Here is a 21,164-nt window from a genome sequence, read left to right on the forward strand (position 1 = left end):
TCTTAAAGTGCTCTGCAAAAGGCCAGTCTTATCTCATCTGACATCATTTATTTGCCAGACAATTGAAACAAACAAAAAAAATAATTACAGGACAGAGTACAGCAAAGCATGGGACAGTTATCTCCTTAATAACTGAAGATAATTCTGCTTCTGCATATGCTCCAGATTGCTCCCGAAACCCCCACCCCAACAATGTGGGGTTTGAAACACGGCAGATCTAAGTCTCTTATCAGCATAACTGGACTCTGGAAACTCCCATTCTTAAAAGCCTTACTGCTTGCAATGTACACACACATTTGTGGCTGCACAGAAGGAAATAAGAGCTTTTGAAAGACTTCCGCACTGTTTGCATTTCAACCTGAATGAAGTAGCCCTTCTCTCTCACTTCCTTTGCTAAATACCAACCACTGAAGCAGGCTTACCACATACAGCTTGTGCCAGATAACTGCCCACTCCCTCAGGGTGGAAGTCAGCTCTTGCCCAAGGGGCAGTTCACCTGGAATCACCGTTTCATGTTGCCTAAAGAAAAAAGGAGAAAACAGAAAAAGGGCGTTATGATCAAAACACAGTAGTAAAACGTCCTTTTGTCATTAATATGTACTTAGAAGTTAAGAGCAGCCCAGATTTTCATACAGTTCACTCATGATATCACCATTTTTGTTATTCAATTGGTTCTTCAATCCATGCACACACATTATCCATTTTTAATGCAAAGTTTAAAATGCAAATATAATTTTAATGCAAGAATGTTTCAAGTTTCTTTCTGCCTTGTTCTTCTCAACGGATCCATTCCAGAAACACAGGGATAAATGGATAAAAATTAAGTTCTGAACAATCACCCTGATAACTCAGCCGCAGTTATTTAATGAACAAAATAAAAGTACTTTCTAAAGTCTCTTTCTATTGCAACTGCTTTTTCCCCCTCACACCATAATGCTCACAGAATCCACTCTAAGAATCAAACGAGGAATCATTTCCTAAAATGTTTTCCAAGGCAGGAAGGAATCCACACGCCTGCTGGCTACTTGGCTGTGAGCAGCAATGTGTTATGATTCGCAGGATTCCCCAGAGGATCTCAATGTAACTTGACCGACCTGCCTTGCTACTAACTTGTTTAGCAGACCTTTCTTATTTTTACAAGTAGTATTCTCTTGCATCTATGCCTACAACTGTTTTGGGATGTACAAAGGAGAAGTTATGCAGCTCCAGAAGTCCAGCACGGGTGGTATCTCCTGCTGCACACACAGACCAGAAGCTCACTACAATAACCACAAAGTTTCTGTTTGTCTTTTAAACGAAACAGATTCCATCACTGGTTTTGCTACCAATGACACATCTCAAGAAGACCAAACCTACCCTCGGTCCTTCACGGTTGCCTCCTTTAAATGGATATATGTTTCTGGGAAAATGCCCTAAAATAAATAAACAGAATGAGTAAACAAATAAATCGCACTAGAGCATATGATCTAAGAGCATCAGCAAAAAGCAGGGTAAGGAGGGAAAGAGCACGACCAGCAGCACAGTAACTGACTGATGCTAATGTTTACCCACAACAGAAGTGTTTGGTCAGCCAGTCGGTGTATCACAGGAAAAGAAAGTACAAAGTGTCAGGTCGCATGTTTGAACACTGTATTTGATGTTACTACATCTCAGAACTGAAATCCTTGCTTCACTGTTATGACACTCACCTTCCTATACAAAACACTGTCAAATCTTGCAAACTATCAGTCATAACGCCCTTGCTACAAAACATTCTTGGAGTCATTTGTCAAGATGCTGTGGACCCACGGTTCTCTAGAAAAGCTCACAACACGTGACAACATTTGTAGGAATTCACCTCTTATTTAAGAGCAACAACCCTTCTAGGAATGCTGCAATCTTTTTCTGTTTCCTTTTCATCCCCCTTTAGGCCTGAAAAATAGAGATCGTGAAGGATGTTACCACATGAGAGGTGGCAGGATTCCTATGGGAAACCAGATTTCCATGGAGTTTTCAGACTGGTTTCGCAAACCTCACAAGGTCTGGCCAAGATCCACGCATGCATAATTTTTGGAATATTTTCCAAGTCAAAAGCAAAGCCCTAACCTCACCACTATATATAACTACTGTCGGATGTGTACAGGTCCAAGACCCTAATAATAAGACAATAAAGTAGTGTATGCAGATATACAACAGTCAATTTCCCTAGTTCAAATGGCATTACGCAAACCTACACTGGAGAAGTACCCCATTAATGGTTCTGAAATGGTTAGCTCAAGGGCGTTTATTTCTATCACTAAGGAAAAGGACGTATTGATCAGAAGACCTGCATAGCATTAAGACAAGAAATACAGCGGGAGCACAGCCAAATTACAGCACTGCATGGGGTCTGGCAAGGTGTGAAATAAAAATTACAGTTAGTGAGAAGTGAGGTCATACCTTCTTAGATTTATTTCGGAGTGTGTATCCTCGGTACCAGCCTGTCAAAGAGAAACAGAAGTAGTTTTTTTGCTGTCTACAGCAATTAAGTGCACATTGTCCTTCCCACCACAATTCTACAGCATAAATCTGTTGATCTCGTTCATTTGGGTTACACTGATAGGGCTCAATATCAAAATCAGGCCGCTCCGTGCTACATGTTACGAGTGACAGTCCTTGTTCCATAAAGCTCACAAATTATCTGCACGGCACAGAATTACTGCTCGGATCATCTGACAGATAAGCACAGAGGCAAATACAGACATGCACACACAACTACTGGCCGAAGATCATAGAGCATGTATATGGCAAAGGGAAGTACATCCAAGAATGCCAAGTCCAACTCCACTTCACCCCTTTTAGAGTCTTCTTTTCGATGAAGGTCTTTTTCATCCAAATCATCACACAGATTGTGCTTGAGCACAATTATTTAGGTTCTTTAGACCGAGTCATAGAAAAAGAAAGCCTTCCTTCAAAGGAAAACTGAAAGAGAATGTTCTGTTAGATAAAGAAATCTGCTTGCCCTGGTACAGACATTGCTAGATCTTGTCAAGATAATATTGAGAAGCAAAGTATGAAATACAAAGCCTGCACTGCGACCCCCCAGACTCAGAAGCACGTGCCTCTTTCAGAGTACACAACTCTCTTCAGCACCTGGGGTTAAACCAGTATTGTGATTTTAAAGTCACTGAAATGCAACTGCTGTATTTCCTTCTCCTGCCCTCGAGCAAGCCTTGCTTAATGAGCAGACAGAAGAGAAGCATTGCTGTGAGAAAGTCGCTTGGCTCTTCTTCCGCTGTCTCCAAGCTGTAGGAGGCAAAGGGCTTTTTCCTCTCCACCCTCGCTTTCGTCATTTGTCTCGGCTGTGTCAGAGCCGTGCGTGATCAAGGACTCTTGCCTCTGGGCGCCTGTTCCTTGCCCTCTCCAACAGTCTCCAATCACCTTCAGTCCTCCTGAAGTTAATGTTCTGGAAATAACAACGCTAAACGTTTCAGGAGGATCTGTTCCTTTTTAAATGCTGACGTGCAGCCAGAAGGTGCCTTGTGCTGCCCTGGGGTAGGATGCAGACCCGCACCGACTCTTAGCCCCTACAAACATTCTTTCAAAGGTCTCTGCAACCACAGGTCTTGGTCAACCACGCTCCCAGAGCACCACTTTTTGAATCCTCTCCTGAAGGTTCTTGCATGAAAACAGCGACCCTACCTGTCAGCAAACATAAAGGGTCATGGTCCACACCGCATGGATGATGTTCACAGCTATGAAGCAGACAAATTTACTGATCCAAAATGATTGTGTTCAGCTGACTGGCACAGGGAGCATCAAGAAGGCAAAGGGATTTAAGACAGTAGGATCTCTCAGGACCACAGCGTACACCACTGCACTGTACTGACATAAAGCATGGGATGGCTTCATTTACTTACAGCGGTCAGAGGAATTATAAAGACTCAAACTAGGAAGAAATTCAATGCAAACTTATTTGCATCGGGAGAAGAATCTGGTCTGAATCCCAGTGTGTGGGCACACATTCCTTCTATCCACAACGTGGCCGTTTCCCACAGCTTGCAAAAAATAATAACACGTATTGCAGATTAGAAATGATTCCCCTGAACAGAAACGCATCCTCCCCAGCTCGCCACTCAAGGACAGATCCCCAGAGAGAGAACGTGAAGCCTGCACTGAAGAATTCTTCAGAATTCTGGAGGCAGCAAATTTCCTTTAACTCTTGGATTTTACAGCATATGCTGAATCTGGCCAATATTTGGCAAACACCTGGATAAGTGGTATTTATCTTATTATCAAGTGGAAAAAGTCACTCTGTACAAAGACCTTATGCCCTTCGGCAATCGGACAGCCAACCAGAGAAAGAAGGGAAAAAATAGCTGGCTTGGCAGTTTACAGATATCAAGAATATCAAGACCAAGACACCTACGTACAAGTATTTTTGTTTTAAAGGAAGGTAAGTCTAAGAAAACTGATATCCTCCACCACTCCATATGTAATGATTACACTGTACTGTTACAAAGCGCACTTGAAGCCCAAATAAGACATGGCAAGAATCAGAGTTTTTAAGATTAATTATATTTATGGGAAACAAGACTAGAGACACAGCAGTTACCATCTCAGAGACATCTACACCTTTTCCTTTGGATTCACAAATGTCTGGCCCAAATTTTTGGCTTGTATTTCCAGGAAAACTTCTTAGCTGTGCTGCAGGAATTTCTAGGTCCTCAGTCACAAGTGAGGATGCAAACCGACGGCTCAGCGTATGAAAACAACCACAATGCATTTCTTTCCCAAACAATTTACAAATCAGTCCTCTCAGGCTGAAGTTCCAACGTGAGACATTTCAGGTAAGAAAGGGAATGCCACCGGGGTATTCATTTTGGATTCTTGACTGTCACTCTGCTACAAACAGCTGACTGCTACCAGTGAGTAGAACTGAACAAAAAACTTGCTGTAAAAAAAACAAAACATCATAAAATACTCCAACATTTTGGAATATATGCAATGCATCCTCTTCTTGAAGACAGTTTTCATCACTGACAAAAAAAGCTCATTAATTAGTTGTATTACACACTAATCCCCCCCTCCAAAAGAAAACACCCAAACAACACAACACTCCCCGCTATCACACACATCGGTGTGAAAACACACATCAGCAACACAATCTGCTTTGACATGTAGGAACCGGCTGGCTGTTTCCAATGTCAAGGTCAAAGAGGAATGGAAAGAGAACAATTGGCTAAGAACAAATTGCTAAACAAGCAGCGTGCCGTTCCCAGCAGAGATACTGAAGAGACTATACACTGAGTCTCTTTCAAACTGATGCTGATTGTGAAAATGCTTGCATTTATATTCTGGAAGGAGCATTTAGGTTTTGGAGAGCGTAGACACAACCTTCTAAATGAACTAAGGATAGATAGGTACAATCTTTAACATAATTCCATGGCTGTGCTCCATTCCCGATACCGAAATCCTCTTTAAACTGTCTAGTTTAATAAGAAACACGAGCAAGTATTTTCATCTTGTGTAAAGAAGTTAATTCTGTTTGCCTTTCTGCATGATGTTTTACATTACGGTACATGCTACGAAAAACTTCACTGGAAAGTATTCGGAGAGAGAACCCATCGTATTAGGAGAGAAAGTATTCTGAGAGACAGCACATAGAAGCTCCATCACTGGTGTCTTTTAAAAGCATTATCATGCCAGTTCTTGATATTACCACTTAAACCAGCATTACTTTTAAACAATTAGACCTGCCCTCTCCTTTTCTTTCCACCACAGCCTCCCGTGTTTCAGATCAAAGAACTAATTCAGGCTAAAAGCTTTTTTTTTTTTTTTCCTCCCCCATCTGGATCAGTTCATTACTTGGCCTGGCACAAGGTTAACGTGTGGTGTAAAAACAGGAACAAAAAGCCAGAAGTAGAAGTGTTTCTTTCTCTAGCAGTGCTGCTTTGAGTTGTCAGTAAAATTATTACCCTGACAAACCTTTGCCAGGAACAGAACAGACACGACTGCTGCTTCTGTATTTCACGTATTTTTACATTCTTGTAAAAAAAATCACACATATGCAGCAAGCACAACATAGTAAGCTTTGGTCATGGAATATGTATCAGAAATGGAAAATCTAAATCTGAAGTTTACATTTAAAAAATCTTGACTTGTTTTATTTACTTCCAAACACTACTGAAAAGCACTTGGAAGTGATCTGCAACCCACCTTCATACATCTCCAGAATGTGAACGGTGTCACCAACTTGCAAGGAGAGCTCCACATCTTGGGCAGCATCGTAATTGTAGATTGCTAGAAAGGAAGGAGAGGGAAAGAGAGAGAGTTGAACAATCACAAAAGCTGTGAGCTAATCAGATTTTAAAGTCTAGTAACACGTCACCTGTCAGAGGCAAAGTAAGATTCTGGAAAAGTATTTAAAAGTTCCTTTTTCAGTATCATATGGAAGATAGCTTAGAAAGTAGCAGATCTATTTCCAGATTCCACCATCAGTTCCTGCAAGGATAAGACACATTATTCTCAGCAGCCAAAGTTATTCTTTTACCTCTAAGAACAGACTGGTGACACCATAAGAAGCTCCAACTTCACGCTTTACGGACAGCCTGCCTGGCAAAGGTCACTACTACCCCCGGCAGAGGATCCATGAGATAACTGCCTTTTTTATTAGTGTTTCACTGGGCTAACTACACCACAGCACTCACAAGAACAGGCAAAACAACATCAATTGTCTGCCATAAGAAAAATGCCACTATTCTGTTACCAAGTGCCTCGCACTGCTACTGAAGGCTCTTCCCAGCCACCAACCAAACTTAGCACGAAAACTTGAGATTCTCCGCAAATTTAATCCCTAAAGCTAATCTGAACGCTTATCGGATTTCCAGCTGGAATAGGATTAAGTCCAGAAGCCCACACTTGTAAACTGCCCGGTCTCTGCAACGTCCCTGGGGTGCAGAGCCCTCCTCAGAGCTGCCTGGCAGGATGAGAAGCTCACGTTGAATTTGCTTTCAAACCAATGGAAGTACAAAGGAAAATGTTTTGCTGTGGTTCAATGAATTGATAAGTAAGTCGGAATAGATGAGATGATCTTAGGTAGTTTGTTAACACTGCTGTAAGTAAGGATGATAAAATCCACATCTTAAATGTAGCAATGCAACCTTCTCATATAGAAGTACCGTATTTACGTCTCTAAAAAGCATTTTCCCAAGAAAACGCCTTAGTGAAGCAAGCACAATGTTTACATTTAACAAGGCAAATAAATCAGGCAAGCTTTTTCAGGGGGCTTTGGGAAAATTCTTCAGCGGGTTTGCATTTGAAGAACGCTCTGAAAATTAAATATAAAAACTGAAGCTCCTGTGTCAGGAAATTCACATCAAATGCCTATCGTTTCCGCCAAGACGAGGTATATCGCCTCCTGGCAAGGATCCAGGGCAAACAAACGGCTGTGGCTTACCACACCGGAAATTATCTCACATATACTAACTTTCTTTAAAATATTGGAACTATAAATAATCCAGCCGAGGCTGGCAGGCTGTGTCAGTTCCCTGCAGTATCTGCAGTAGCCCCTGAGCGCTAACGGACAATTATTTTCTTAAGCTGCCGGGGCAGTGCAGGTCCACCGTGGCCCTAATTCATGCCTGCTGTGACTTCCAGTGCCTGCAGAGACCCACACGGGGTACGTGTGCAATTATTGCACTGTTTTTAAGGGGGTTACAGGAGTGTTGGTGGGCTTTTACGGCACTGCTTCAACATCCTATATATATCCTTCAATATCCAACCATAGGGTATTAAGCCAAGATACTCAAAACTGGTGAGCTGGGCAGTCGGCTCAGACACTGTAAATGCCCCTAGAGTGAAAAAAATCCATTGATATTTTTGTAGGAAAAGCTTGTATAATGTTTCTGGGAAAAGACAAACACGACCGCACAAACCAGAGTGTTGCGCTGAGAAGCACCGCGTATTGCCAGGCACCGGGAGCATGAATCTGGGAGAAGAACCGGTTAATGTTGGATTTGAGTCAGTTAAAAAGAAACCATTCTGCTGGATGCAGCAAATAATTCTGCCAGGATCTGCAGAGCTCAGCAGAAAAGTGCAGTGCCCGGCCCAAAGGAAAGCAAACTCCCCGCGGCCATGCCTCCTGCGGCAGTAAACCTGCCAAATCCCGAAGTGAAGCAGGGACATTGCGAGCCCCTCCTTGGACAGGGCAGCCCCAAACCTCCCCCGGGTGTAGCAGGAAGGGGTGTGGATCAATAAAACCATCCAGGCTTCACTTCGAGTCCCAGCACGGGGACACAGCCCAGGAGGTGTCGCTCCCCGGGTGAAGCCAAGCACCGAGCAGCGTGCGGACGGACACAAGTAATCCCATTGCGCTGCCAGACTTAAGAGATTTAAACCGCAGCATCTTAGCCAGTTCCCAGCTTGGCTGATTAAGTTCTGGCTTCGGAAGTTTCCTCCCGTGGTTGCAGGCTCACTGCTTTATTTGCTGCCTTCCAATGATCGTTTCAGGGCTGGGCTCGACGTGAGGAATGGCTGCCTTGTGGGAATGCACTTGTGCTTAGCCCTGTAGGGATTCCTACACAGAATTTCTAGATGCCTTGGGTCTCTTTGGGACAAACAGACATTATATAAACACAAGCCTGTATTTTTCCATAAAATTGCTGCTTTAGCTTCGGACAAAAGCAGTTTGAGCAGCACCAAGCACCCAGCAGAAAGGTGGGCGGGCATCAGACGAGCCTTTCTTTGGAGAGCACAGGCAGCTCATTCAAAAGCCAAGAGCACAACAGCCACGAGAAGAGGGAGAACGAAACGCAGCTCCCTTCCCCTCCAAAAGCACTACAGCCCCAAGAGAAACAAGTAACTACTGCAGTAACTACTGCAGCTCCCTTTCCCCCCCCCCACTGCTTTACACAAGATTTCACATCCCAAAATGCAGCACTTGCAAGCTGAAGGAGCACGCTTCTGCCACCTTACATCAAAGACAGGCAAGATTTGTAGTATCTTGCTTTGCTAGATTGATTTAAGCAAGAAGAGAGGGCCACTGTATATAAAGTCTCCTACCCAACAGTTATGTGCAAGGTTATAAAAGACAAATTGCTGGCATATTTTCCCTGGGAGCTCTGCTGTTTGCAACCAATGCTTCCTGCTGCTTCGAGTCAGCCCCGTCTGAAACTGTCTGTCCGTGGTTATTTGAACTGTTTAGCCTCTTTTTCATCGTGTGTATTTAATCTGACCTCCTTCCAACTTAAAAGGAAAAGGAAGCCGCACATAACAACCATGGTCACGGCACGAAAAAATAAAAATCCTTCCTATGGAAACCTGACAGTGCTGCAAGAAGGGAAGAAGAAAAATAGAAAATAAAGACTTTTCCCCAGAATTTGTAGGAATATGTGAAGTTAAGTCTTTTCCCTTCAAGTTAAACTTCCATTCAGACTTTGTCCTTTGAAATTCAGTTTAGAACAGCCTTTCTGTTGCTTTTGTTGCCCTGAATGAAAAGCAGCACTGAAGTCTAACAAATTTATTCTGAACAAAGAGGCAGAGAAGAAAACCACGATCCTTAATGATACCGGGTTTGCTTTAACAAACTTACTCTTCAAGCATAACTACAGGCAATGTGTCGTATCATTCGGTTAGCATGAAGGAGGCTCCCCGGTTTGTTCAGCAGCAAGTAGGTTTAGGAAATATTTTCCTCAGTTGTGCATTCAGCCTGAGCACTTCGCCGGCAGGGAAGGTCGGCGAAGTAAACACTGGAGGTGGTTTGAAGAGGGCAGCAGATAACTTTATGGCCGATGACAGCAGCCAGAGTTACGCAGGTGAAGATAAGAAGCAATTTTCATGCTGCAGGGCAGAAGGCGACTCCTTGAAATGGATCCAGAGGAACTCCCCAGGCATTGCACAACTGGGTGAGCAAGGGGGATGTCAGGGGGTGCACGGCTCAATCTGAAGCATCACCCAACAGTCATCACCAGGAGCAAGGGCCGCATGTGGGGCAAAGGACACCTCTGGGGCAGCCTGGGTTTTCCAGGGTGCTGAGCAATAGCTAGCAGTGAGCTGGAGGCTTCTGAGAAGGCAGAGCTGGATGCAGGCTGGCACAGGGCAGGGTTCTGATGGAATGAGCAGGTTTCTTTAGGTCAACCTCCAGCTGTACGAAGGGACAAGATTAATCACAGCACGTTCCTGATTCACCAGAGGTCTGTCAGCAACAAACTGAGCCTGAGCTGGCTTTTAGTGAAACCAGCGGGGGTTTTGGCAAATATTTCAACGAAAGCAGTGGCAGGCTTACTCCTTCAGTTCCTATTGGCACCGTTAACTTGGGAGCAGGGTGACAGTGCCGTCAGCTCCAGTGCCATGTGTATCAGCTCTTCAGAGTGCGGCTGAATACATCCCTGGACAAGTGACCTCCTGCACTAATGCAGCACCTTTCACCTAACAGTACTGACACCCATTAGAAAGGTAGGGATTGTTCGCTTTTACATGCAGGGAAATTGGAGGCAGAACTGAACGGCACATAGACTTCATCTGCAGCACACTCAGACAAAAACCAAGTATTAATTCCTTGAGCCACTTTAGCCATAAGAGCATAACTCATTTTCAAGACTGCTCTAAAAGGGAAGCCTAGCTAAAACGTCTGAAACTAAAATGAACGAGGCAGAAACTGTCACCTACCATTTTGTGTCTAATTCAAAGCAGAGTAACTTGCTTAAATGTATTTGAAACGTGGATTATTGGCCTGGAAAACACAGCCACTGCCAGATCCGCTATTTCTTCCTGGGCTCGAAATAACCAGCCCTCCACCCATCACAGAGACACGATAACAGCTTCCAAATACCACGTCCCACTTCTCTGAAGTCTGCCCTCGCCACTATCTGACAGGAGAGGGCTGCGCCTTGCTTCCTCCGAACAAAGAATCACATTCAGTGCTGCAGCAACAACCAGACTTCATCTCATTACATCTTTCAAGCGAGGAGTCAAAAACTTCTGTACGGAAACAGAAGTATGTGCCTTCATGCTGCAACAGCCCTGTGCTAAGAAGCGGCATTTAGGCTGGGCAGACTCCTTCGGAGAAGCCTGGTATGCTGTCTGCTGCCAAGACGTAACCAAAAAAACAGTGGCTTTATTTAAAAAACAAGGAACTGCCCAGGGAATTAATTCCTAATGGGAACAAAGGCTTTTTGATGTTTGAGCAGAAAAACTTTCTTGTACTACCCAGGAATTTGTGTCTGAAAATTTGAAAATAGCGTAATTAAGATTTGTGTGGCAGATATCTTCAGAGAAAAGCGAGTCGTGGTTCAACTCTGGGGAACAGGCACGTTGTTATGCACAAAACGACCCCTCCTGAAATGTCTGAGGCCGACATTCAGCCTCGATTCTGCAAACTTCCAAGCAAATGCTCAGCATTTTGAATGTAAACCAGAATAGTGGCAGTATTTGGATAGAAAGGCTTAATTAACTGCCGTTATTAGGCTTCAGAGTCAATCATTTGATGAGCTAGAGGTAGACCATGAATATCTTGTATACTTATTGTTTCAGGCCGACCTCTCACAGAGGAGTACATTTAGGAGGATTTTTACTTAAAATCATTCAGTTATCTTAAAAATGAGCATTGAAAATTAACAGAGAAGTCAGACAATCTGCCTACGCATGAAAATATGGCACGGCCTTTCTAATTTGAATTCCATACTCGTCAGTTTTAGTGTTAATTCCTTCCAAGAACCATGAGAACGGCAGGAGGATGCACGCTGTCCTCAACATGCTTCTAACGCTCAGAGTCCGGCCTCAGACTACGCCAATAACGAAATCCAAACAAGGATGGGAGCTGCTCACCTGCCAAGCGTGCTTCCAGAAGCACAGCTGATAAAAAGCATGCTAAGATACTTCTGATTTCCTCTGAATAACAGAGTATTACCCTGGAGACGGGACAGGCTAGTAATCTAATGTTTTACAGAGTCTGTCCTGCACCAATGCTCTGATTGCCAGATTTGGGATTGGGAAAGATTTCCCCTTCAGTCACGCTACCATCAACGTTTGGATATTCCTGTCCGTCTCCATCACAGACCGTGGATCATACGCTACGTATGATCAATGGTTTAATCTCTCAAAGCCTGGATTGCTTTAGAGAAACCCAACTTAACGACCTCACCCATGGGAAAAGGGACGGCTTCACAAGCATTACACAAATGTTCCAACGAGATGATCTAATGGTCTCTTACGGCTTTGCACTCTACCAACGAAAACCACAGTCGGTTCCACAACAATGCTCTGCATCAAGCAGCAGACCCAATGACAAATTAGCCCCTGTGCTTTAATTACAGATGCTTAGTAGATTCGGATCAGGCAAGCTGAGATGATTCAGAACTGCTGAAGCAAAAGGCATACTGGTTATAAAGGAAAAAGAAATAATCTCCATCTTTTCATGCCTACAGAATTCCCATTAGTCATCTTCCCTTCAATTATTTATTGCAAAGTGTTTACACCACAGTAGTAACTGCCTGAAAATCAAGGAGGTTCCGTTCCCACGGCACATCTATCCTGCAATAAAGGATAGAGATATACGTCCTGAACAAAATGCTAATATTGATACCAGTAATACCATCTCAGCATAAACTGCTCTGCCTCTTCCTAAGCATGTCTGGGGTAGAACTAACCAGACTGCAGCTGCTTCAGTGATCTGAGCCACGCAGATGCCCCAGTTACACTGCCAAGACTGTACAGTAAGTTTTCCTGATGAGCACTGACTTTTCTGGGCTTACTTTTTTATCAGTGGCTACAAGGTGTTGGTTACAGCATTATGACATACTAAACCAGTGTGTATGGGCAGATAGAACACTTGGACATGTCTGGAAATCTCTCCTGTTTTGCCACAAATGCCTATTCTATAGTAGTCCCACACCAGACAAAAGAAATGTAAAGCCTTAGCCTCTCTTGCTGGCTCCTCCTCAAACTAGGCCATGGAAGTCAACAGCACAGAAAATCTATGGTAGGAAACCCCCCAGAAACCAAGTCTATCCAAACACACTTGGGCGTTCACATAGACGTGTATCTGCTGTTTTTACACGTGTAGTAATTTGCTAAACTATCTTCCTGAAAACACCAGAATAATGCGCAACAGAGTCACAGTACATAACAGTGAGTATGCATTTCTATAGGTAATACACACACAAATTGTTAGCTGTGTAATTTTCTTCACCAGGCTCTCTACTTCCTTTTGTTATTTTCACTCTCAAGAGCCCTTAGGGGTTTTAAGCTCAGATAAAGAATTAATCTACGTTAGCTGTCTCAGCTTATGTCTGGAGTAAGAGGGAATGCTGTGAGCCAATGGAGGAATAAATCAGAACTGGTGTGGGAGCCAACTCCTACACTACAGACAATGTATCCAAGTGCTTGATTTATCAAAATGAATTTCCTTCTACTAGCCCTACAATTCTAGCCTCCTTGGAACATCATGAAATACCTCCTTTTGCAGATACACAGAAAAAGAAAATAGCCTGGCCTCTCTCTTCTTGAAGATTCACACTTTTGTGAACTTTTTTTCCGGCCGCCTTGAGCCATCTTCTTTCTACAACCATTTAAGGATGTCTGCACGCTTACCCACATGGTACTTGAGAGGAATATCCTTGGTTTTGTTCTTGTTGCTCTACCAGCCTCCGTCTACCTCCTGCAGTCAATAATGCTGCCCACCTAACAGCGCGCAAACATACAAAGGGAAGATAAAATCATCAAGTGTTAATGTCAGTGTAGGGCAGTTTTTAAGGCCACGGTCTATTCCAGGTCTGGCTGATTTAAACCAAACAACGTGCAATAGCATGTCAGTGCTCAAGGGGAACGAACACATGCGGAAGCAGCCAATCTGTCACTCACGTGCTACAAGCAGCTTCCAAGTCCATAAAGATGACAACGCGCTGCTTGTTGGGTGTGGAAGGTGCTCCTTGACTTCATGGTTCACAGTCCAGCTGCCACAAGATCTTGCTGTTTAATTGAGCCAACCTTCCTTTAGTTGATAAAGGAGAAAAGCCACCAGTGACACTAAGCTGCCATGCGGAGTGGTACTCGATTCTGAGCTGGATGAAGCTGGCTCAGGGAGGAAAGGTGCCACAACAGCTGCCAATGTCGTTATTACTACTGCAGTCTGAGAGATCTCAGATCCTGGTGCTATCAAAGCTGCATCTTTCACCAGCTCTAACTTCACTAAATACATCAATCTGGTGTGTTATTTCATTCATTCACCACGATGTACATTCAACTGCTTTGCGACACAGCGACCTTCCCAACACGCAGGATGCAACATAACCCTGCTCCTTTTCACCTACTGGCGAGGCTGCAGGAACTAGATACCATAATGACAGGTGACTTAGAGATCTCGTTAGGTTAAAAGGTGCCTGATATTATTGTAAGGTGCGTATCCTCCACGCCTTGCAGGTTTATTTTGCCTCTTTGAAATCTGAGCAGTAACACTTAGCCTGAAAGACTAGTATTCTCCCAGAGATATATTAAATCACCGCCTTGTCCTTTAGAGCAACGTTCTAACCTCAGAACGCTTTCATCTGGCACATGATCACAGAATTCAAGTTTTACTCCTGGCTTTAAATGTGTCTGAATCTGGTCTGTATTCAGGTTAGCCCACTGGTATCAAAAAAAAAATAAAAATATTATGCATCTTCTCTGCACTTTCTATTTTGGAGAGACCTGGAAGAGAACAGGCACATAAACACTCTGGGTTATCTCCTACAGAACAAGGGTCCGTGCCTACAGCCTTCTGAACGCTGCAGTACTTCTAGTCCGGTGTTCACAACTGCAAGTACCTATCAGAGGACTTTCAATCCAGTTTTCACAAAAGCAGCCTCTGATTTTGAAAGTTTCCATTTTTATGGCCTGCGAAGAAACAGATGCTCACTTACAAGGCACACACAATCACTACTGAGTCTTACAAAGTCTGTCTCTAATCGCCCTTTCTTTTTCCTCCAGTCCTGCAAACATACTTTCTGTGCCTAAAAAGAATTAGCACGAGAGCAACTTCTGAAACAAAATCTTCAAGTAGAGTTGTAGAAGCAAAAAAAAACAAATCAAAACCCCACCAAATCAGCCATCACTTGATAAATTGGACTACTCAGCTAATTTCCAACTTGAAAGTGTGTGGCACTTTCAAAAGAATTAAGTGAATTTGCCACTGGCTTGAAATTACTGTCCTAGATCTTACTGGGCAAAACATCAAAGGAAATGAAAAGAAAACTTGGAAATACTACTGTACAGAACGGAGTGTTACTATCTAATGAGTTTTCACTGTATGCATTACTTCCAGAGGGAGAGAGGGCAGAGATGAGAGGAGGTCTAATGAGTAAAACACTTGAGCACAGAGCCCAAGTGTGCCTACAGGCTAGTCTTCACCATCAAGTTCACTTGAGTTAAAACTTCAGCATCGTCTCCTGCTAGCATCACACCTACACACAGCAACCCTGAACTCAAGCTGAGAGACCCACAGGGAAAACACAGCTACGGGATCCCCATTTCACCAGCTGCAAACCCAGCCCACCAGAAACACAGACAGAAATTTGTGTACGGGTGTTCCCAGGCCTCCAATACTTTCCCCTTGCCATCGATGCGCTCGGAAAGAGACAGACGAGGTCTCCCACGATTTGCATGAGATGAATCCACAGCACGGCTTGGCCAACTCTTATTTCAGGAACCTCAGGATATGCTGCCAAAAGCTTCTCTGCCGCCAGCAGACAGCACCTCTGTGGAAACTCGCCCTTGAGGTAACTCATCCAGGCAGGACTAACACGAGTAGCATTTCTAATGCGCATAACCAGAGGGATTTCAGTCGGCCTCTGGACCTTCAGCACCTCCTATTCCACATGGGCTTCGTAACGGATTGCTCTCCATAATGGATGTCTGTGGTTCCATTTTATTCTCGTGCATTAAACTCCACTTCTATGCAGCTCGATGCACCCATTACACTGCCAGAGCACTGAAAATGTAAGTGCTCCAAGAGGAAGACCTCCGGTATTTAAGCCAGGTGCTCCTATACATAAATAAATACAACCACACACACAAAGCCTCTTTCAGAACAAATTGGCCACTGTTTATCTGTGACAGTTTGTCACAGCATTAGAAGTGTGTAACTGAAGTTACATCCTGTTTTATTATTAGGGAGATCAAAGCACCACCCTTCCCAAGAACAAAAAATTCTTACTACCGCCTTCGTACCTCAAGGAGCTGTTTGCCCAGGATCAGCACTTTTGAGGCCGAGGCCCACTTTTATTGCAGCAACACCTCCAAAAACGCGAGTGCAAGAAGTGGCTGAGGACTGTCCACAGAACCATCACGACTTTTTTTAGACACATCCTGACAATGTGCCAGAAGCCTATCTGAAAGCTTCAAGAGGCTGCCAGGGCAATTCATCCTCTGAACAATGCTCCCCCCTCTAGTCCTGGGAGATCTTCCTAGGAGGTACAGTCTGTACTGTACCAAAAAGGCTTTTTTTTTTTTTAATCATTTAAGCTGGAAACGTAAATTGTATTTGCAACTGGTCCAACCAGGACTCTAAGACCCTCAGTCTTTGAAGCCAGCCATGAACTGTCCACCTAGAAAGCTGTCCAGTAATTCCTATTTATGTTCCTGGCAAATGCACCAAAATTCATTACGTTTTAATCATCCTACCATAAACTAAATGCACTGGACCTGAAAACACAGTTCTCACTAGGTAGCAAGGGGATAATTGCATTTATGATTTAGGATTAAGACAGTTTTAGGCTTGGCCATGTCTTTACCATGTCATCTTGCAAAAGAAACTCTGACAAACTTTCGTTGTACATTTCTTCCACTTTTTAATGACAGGGTGAGATTATTATACCTTTATTCTTTCTTGATCAATCTGTTATTGGTTGAAGTTTCCCCAGTTTATCAACTTTCATTTGTAACTTCCATAGCTCTTAACTGCATTTGTGCTCCAAATGCAACCCGATGGCAAAGAAGAACTACAGGAATGGGCACGAGGCCAACATGAAATTCAGAACCAGTCGGCACAGCCGGTACAAGTGAGGTTGGTATTTCCAGCCTGTTGACACCTCTGAACAATTAGGCTCGTATCTAATTAACAGGAGACAGCTCAGCAGAAGCTCTAGAATGCAAGCAGCAGTTTTGGATGCTTCACAAGAGCTGAAGAGGCTTGACTGTTAAGAAGACGGAGCGTGAGACAGATCCTGAAAATCAAGACTGTCACGTCTCAAGCTGGATACCCCAGAACTAAAGCAGCCAGAAGTCACAAGACACTTGCAGAAATGCTGCTTCTACTTTGCAAAGGAAGAATAAGCCAAGGAATGGGTACAAGTCCTTTGCATGTCAGCAATGCCTTTGAAGTCCAGAGGATTAGTTTCACAGGGAACTACTTAAGAAATAGAGTAAGCACCAAAAGCAAGGGAAGACAGACTCAAGCTAATACGGATTAGCAAAAAAAAAGAGAAAGGACTCTGGGAGCGATAAATTGCACGGTCAACTTACACACCAAAGAAACTTTAGACACAGCCGATAAATTGAGGAATGAAATTAAAAGAATAAATGCCACCATTAACTCCGAAAGAAAACACCATACATTGCTCTGAAGAGTCCAAACTTCTTGCTGTCAGCAGCATCAAGGTTTTTAGCTTTCCCTGTTGAAAGCTTTGGAGTTATTACCTTCAACATTAACTGGTAGGCACAAATCATAATAAAATAAATGGAGGGAGAACATGAGTAGTTACGGAAAATGTGCGTAGCACTAGAGATGAAGACGGCTACTTCTACACTGGGACTGGGTTCACAGTAGCTTCTCTCTGCCCTGGTCAAAGAGCTCGGAGGGCTCTAGATATTCTGGAAAACACAAGCAGACAAAAAACCAACCCCTATTTTGCTCTGTAATTACAAGATCTCCCTGTATTGGTTCCACTACAACCTCTGTAGGTACAGGAGAACTCAGAAGTTGATTTATTTTCTTTTTCTATCATGGAAAGAAAGGAGCCACAGGGTGCTTTTTGTTTTTACCGAGACACAGTAAAGATCAGAAAAGTAATTTTAGGAAACTGTTAAGTTTCCTTCTGTGCTACGTACTCTAAGCTTCAAAAACACTAAGGCACTTGCAAAAATGAGTAATCCTATAGAAGACTAATAAAGGGATGTATTATACTCTGCTGACATACAGAGAGCACGCATAAAACAGCTGGCAGGCTTGACCTAATGTTCTGCCATGATGATATGATCTGCAAATCTGAGCTGCTGCCCGCGAGGAGACAATGGCTGTAACTCGAGAGACTAGCTGCAAATTTTGGCAGGCGGGGTTCCCACCCAACAACACTTATCTGCCCTTAAAGTTACAACTGAGCAAATCTTGCCCATAATAACCTCTGTCAGCTCCTCGTTCCCAGGCAGAAATAACTGGAAAGTTACAATCTGGTAACATGGACAGGAACGAAGACAGAGAGCACAAGGATGCTGGAAACACAGGGGTGGGAAGAGACCTTGCAGCAACGCAGCTACACGCAGCCCTTTACAGTACAGCTGCTGCACCTTTGACAAAGAAACATGTCAGAAAAAAAGCAGTCTAGTAAAGCATGCCTAAGCATGATTTGGGATCCATCTAAACATTGGATAAGAAGCCACAACTGGAATTTTCCAAGGATGCAAATGAAATACAGCTTTCAACAGTCCCAGTTTGGGGTGTTAACTCTGCCTGGCTCCCAGTTAAAATCCAGGTACAGAAGTCCCAGTCCATCGCTGCTCCAGGCACACGTCCTTCCTTCCTGCTTCCCATGGCTATACACAGCGCTGCTCTTAAACTCTCCCTAACATTTGCTCCCACGCGTAAATCCAGCCAGGCACAGCTCATCCTTATCACATACGCTCCATCTCCATTGTTACATCTTCGTTCAGTAATTCACTTTCACCTCAAAGCCGCACGCTTCTTGTTTCTGTTACTCCATTACTGCCACTTCTCCACATTCCTTTCTGGAGGGGGAAAGAGGGCTGGGAAGCAATCACTTCATCAGATCTCTATTATTTTTTTTTGCTTTCTCATTCTTCAAGTGAAATGAGCAGTATCCAATAATGCTTTACACAAAAGAAAACCAAAACAAGCAAACAAAGAAGCTAAGCAGCTGCAGCAAGTCTTAAGAGGTGCTTCTTAAGAGGTGCTTCTCTCCATCCATTCCTGGAAAAAAGAGACTTTGCTCAGCTGTTCTGTTGTGAAAGCTGAGAATTTCTATCAACCCTGACCAAAAATAAAAGTGAAAACAGCATGAACACGCAAACACAGGCACAAAAAATCTGGCAGATAGCTCAGGAGAGCTCCCCCCCTGTGGTCTCCAGCGCTGCCCCTCCCTCACAGCCTCTTCTAAATAAAGAATTTTCCACTTACTGGACACATGCACTCAGACTGCTCTTTTACCGATTTAGCACAGATGAAGTTCCTTTCAGAAACACACAGAAAAGAACAGGACGCACGTTGGTACAAACGAATTCTGAAGCACACGACAAGTTTATTTTGTGTTGAGTGAAAGCCACTGGAAGATGGAGAGAGTGAGAATCCTGAATCTGAGAGCTTGCAAGAAAAAAGGGTAAGTGCACGTTTCAGAACAGCTGGTCAGCAAAAAGCAGTGCAGTGTGCTTTTTGGATGAGGATGGATTAATGCAGTTGAAAGCATTATATAAAAACAGGAGATCCAAAACGAATCAGGATGCAGTAAGACATGACACGGCTTTTTCTTGCTCCCAATTCAGTCCTTACAGTGTTTTGCCCAAATTCAAGAGGGTAAGGTTAAAACACATTAAAAAGAAGAAGAAAAAAAGAAAAGAGGATGCTTAATAGGATAATGCATTGACAAACCAGGTGTGTAAAACCACCCAGTGCTTTTCTATACATAAACGTCTACGGAAGTGATGTGAGTTTTTGGTTTTCCTTTTGAAATAAAAAATGTGTTGCTGCCCACATAGCAATAAATGGGCCTTCAATCCAGCCTGAACTTATTGCTAAACAATTAGCTCACATCACAATAAATCCACCTTAAACTGATGAAGAATATTCATGCAGGGTTTTGCACCAATTTAGGTAAATATATTACCATCGTCCTGTTCTCCCCCTTTTTAAGCAACATCTCCCATGAAGCTAAACTGATGCAGGTCTAAATGTCTAGTTTGATATCCTAAAGCACATTTTTCTGAAAAAAAAAAAAAAAAATGTACTTAATCTAGGCTACTCGTACAGCCAGGTATCCTTGCATCCAGATGCAGCCAGATTCTTGCATCCTTCTGGAGCCTGGTCAGGAAAGCAGAGCACCAGAGTGCACTTAACGTTCCCAATTAGCAGCAGCCTGCAGGAAGGGGAGCACAAGGCAAGCAGCAAGTTGAAACAAATATGAAATTTGCTCTGATTTGACATGACGTACTGCTATCAGTGCTGTGAGACTCCTTTGATCACAGACTGTATTTCAAGACAACTCTGCAGAAGATATATGAAGTCTGAACATGAAACCAAGACCTGGTGGCCAAGCGTCTCAGAAGTCATCACAAATCAAACCATTAGTAAGAAAATCTTATTCTGCAGCACTCTCTCTTCCTCTCTGATCCTTTGCATTTCTGCTCACATAAATCACAAATGTAGCTGCCAGGCACTGGTTTACATTTGAAAAATTACTGCCATTCCTAAGACATGACGCAGCTGATTGTAACTCAACCACCACATGGTATTTCAACAGAGTAAATACTTCTTTGCGACGAGAATAGTCCTACGTGCCGGTCCCTCCAGCAGGGAAAAATATAATGGGTTTAAAAGGTCACCAATAACTATTAGGGGTAATTACCTGTCTGTTAAAAAAAATAAAAATCTATTCAACACCCCCCCAATAAAATATGATAGACTGAAAACTCGGAGGCTGCTACTTGCCCCTGTAACAAATAGCTGCTCTCGGTAACATGGCCGAGGTATTTCAGCCCTAGCAAATGGCCCCGCTGCTTTTGGAACTGGATCAAAACAAGCCATCCCCTTTCAAACAGCCACCCGTGTATTTGCATAGCTCAAATACAACATGTAAATCCCTGGAATGGGATGTGAAGAGGCAGAGAAAGCTTGGGAATTAAAGCTGCCCAAAAGTTTCTCAACTTTTTTTCTTTAAAAACGCACAGACGAACCAAAATACTTTCCACTAGACTACTTGAAGTGCTTTATTCAATTAGATTCCCTG

The 21,164-nt window shown here is 43.3% G+C and overlaps 1 protein-coding gene across 1 annotated transcript in view; it reads right to left on the reverse strand.

Moving 5' to 3' along the window:
- DOCK5 (dedicator of cytokinesis 5) overlaps nt 1-21,164 on the reverse strand; it is an 82,248-nt gene that overhangs the window by 56,548 nt on the left and 4,536 nt on the right. The window contains exons 2-5 of the mRNA XM_035345171.1: nt 6,178-6,261; nt 2,419-2,459; nt 1,357-1,412; nt 423-519 (exon numbers count right to left, since the gene is read on the reverse strand). Of these exons, the coding sequence (XP_035201062.1) occupies nt 423-519; nt 1,357-1,412; nt 2,419-2,459; nt 6,178-6,261 (278 nt within the window). The remainder of the gene's footprint in view (nt 1-422; nt 520-1,356; nt 1,413-2,418; nt 2,460-6,177; nt 6,262-21,164) is intronic.

The sequence above is a fragment of the Oxyura jamaicensis genome, chromosome 22, assembly GCF_011077185.1.
Source record: "Oxyura jamaicensis isolate SHBP4307 breed ruddy duck chromosome 22, BPBGC_Ojam_1.0, whole genome shotgun sequence".
Classification (NCBI taxonomy): Eukaryota; Metazoa; Chordata; class Aves; order Anseriformes; family Anatidae; genus Oxyura; species Oxyura jamaicensis.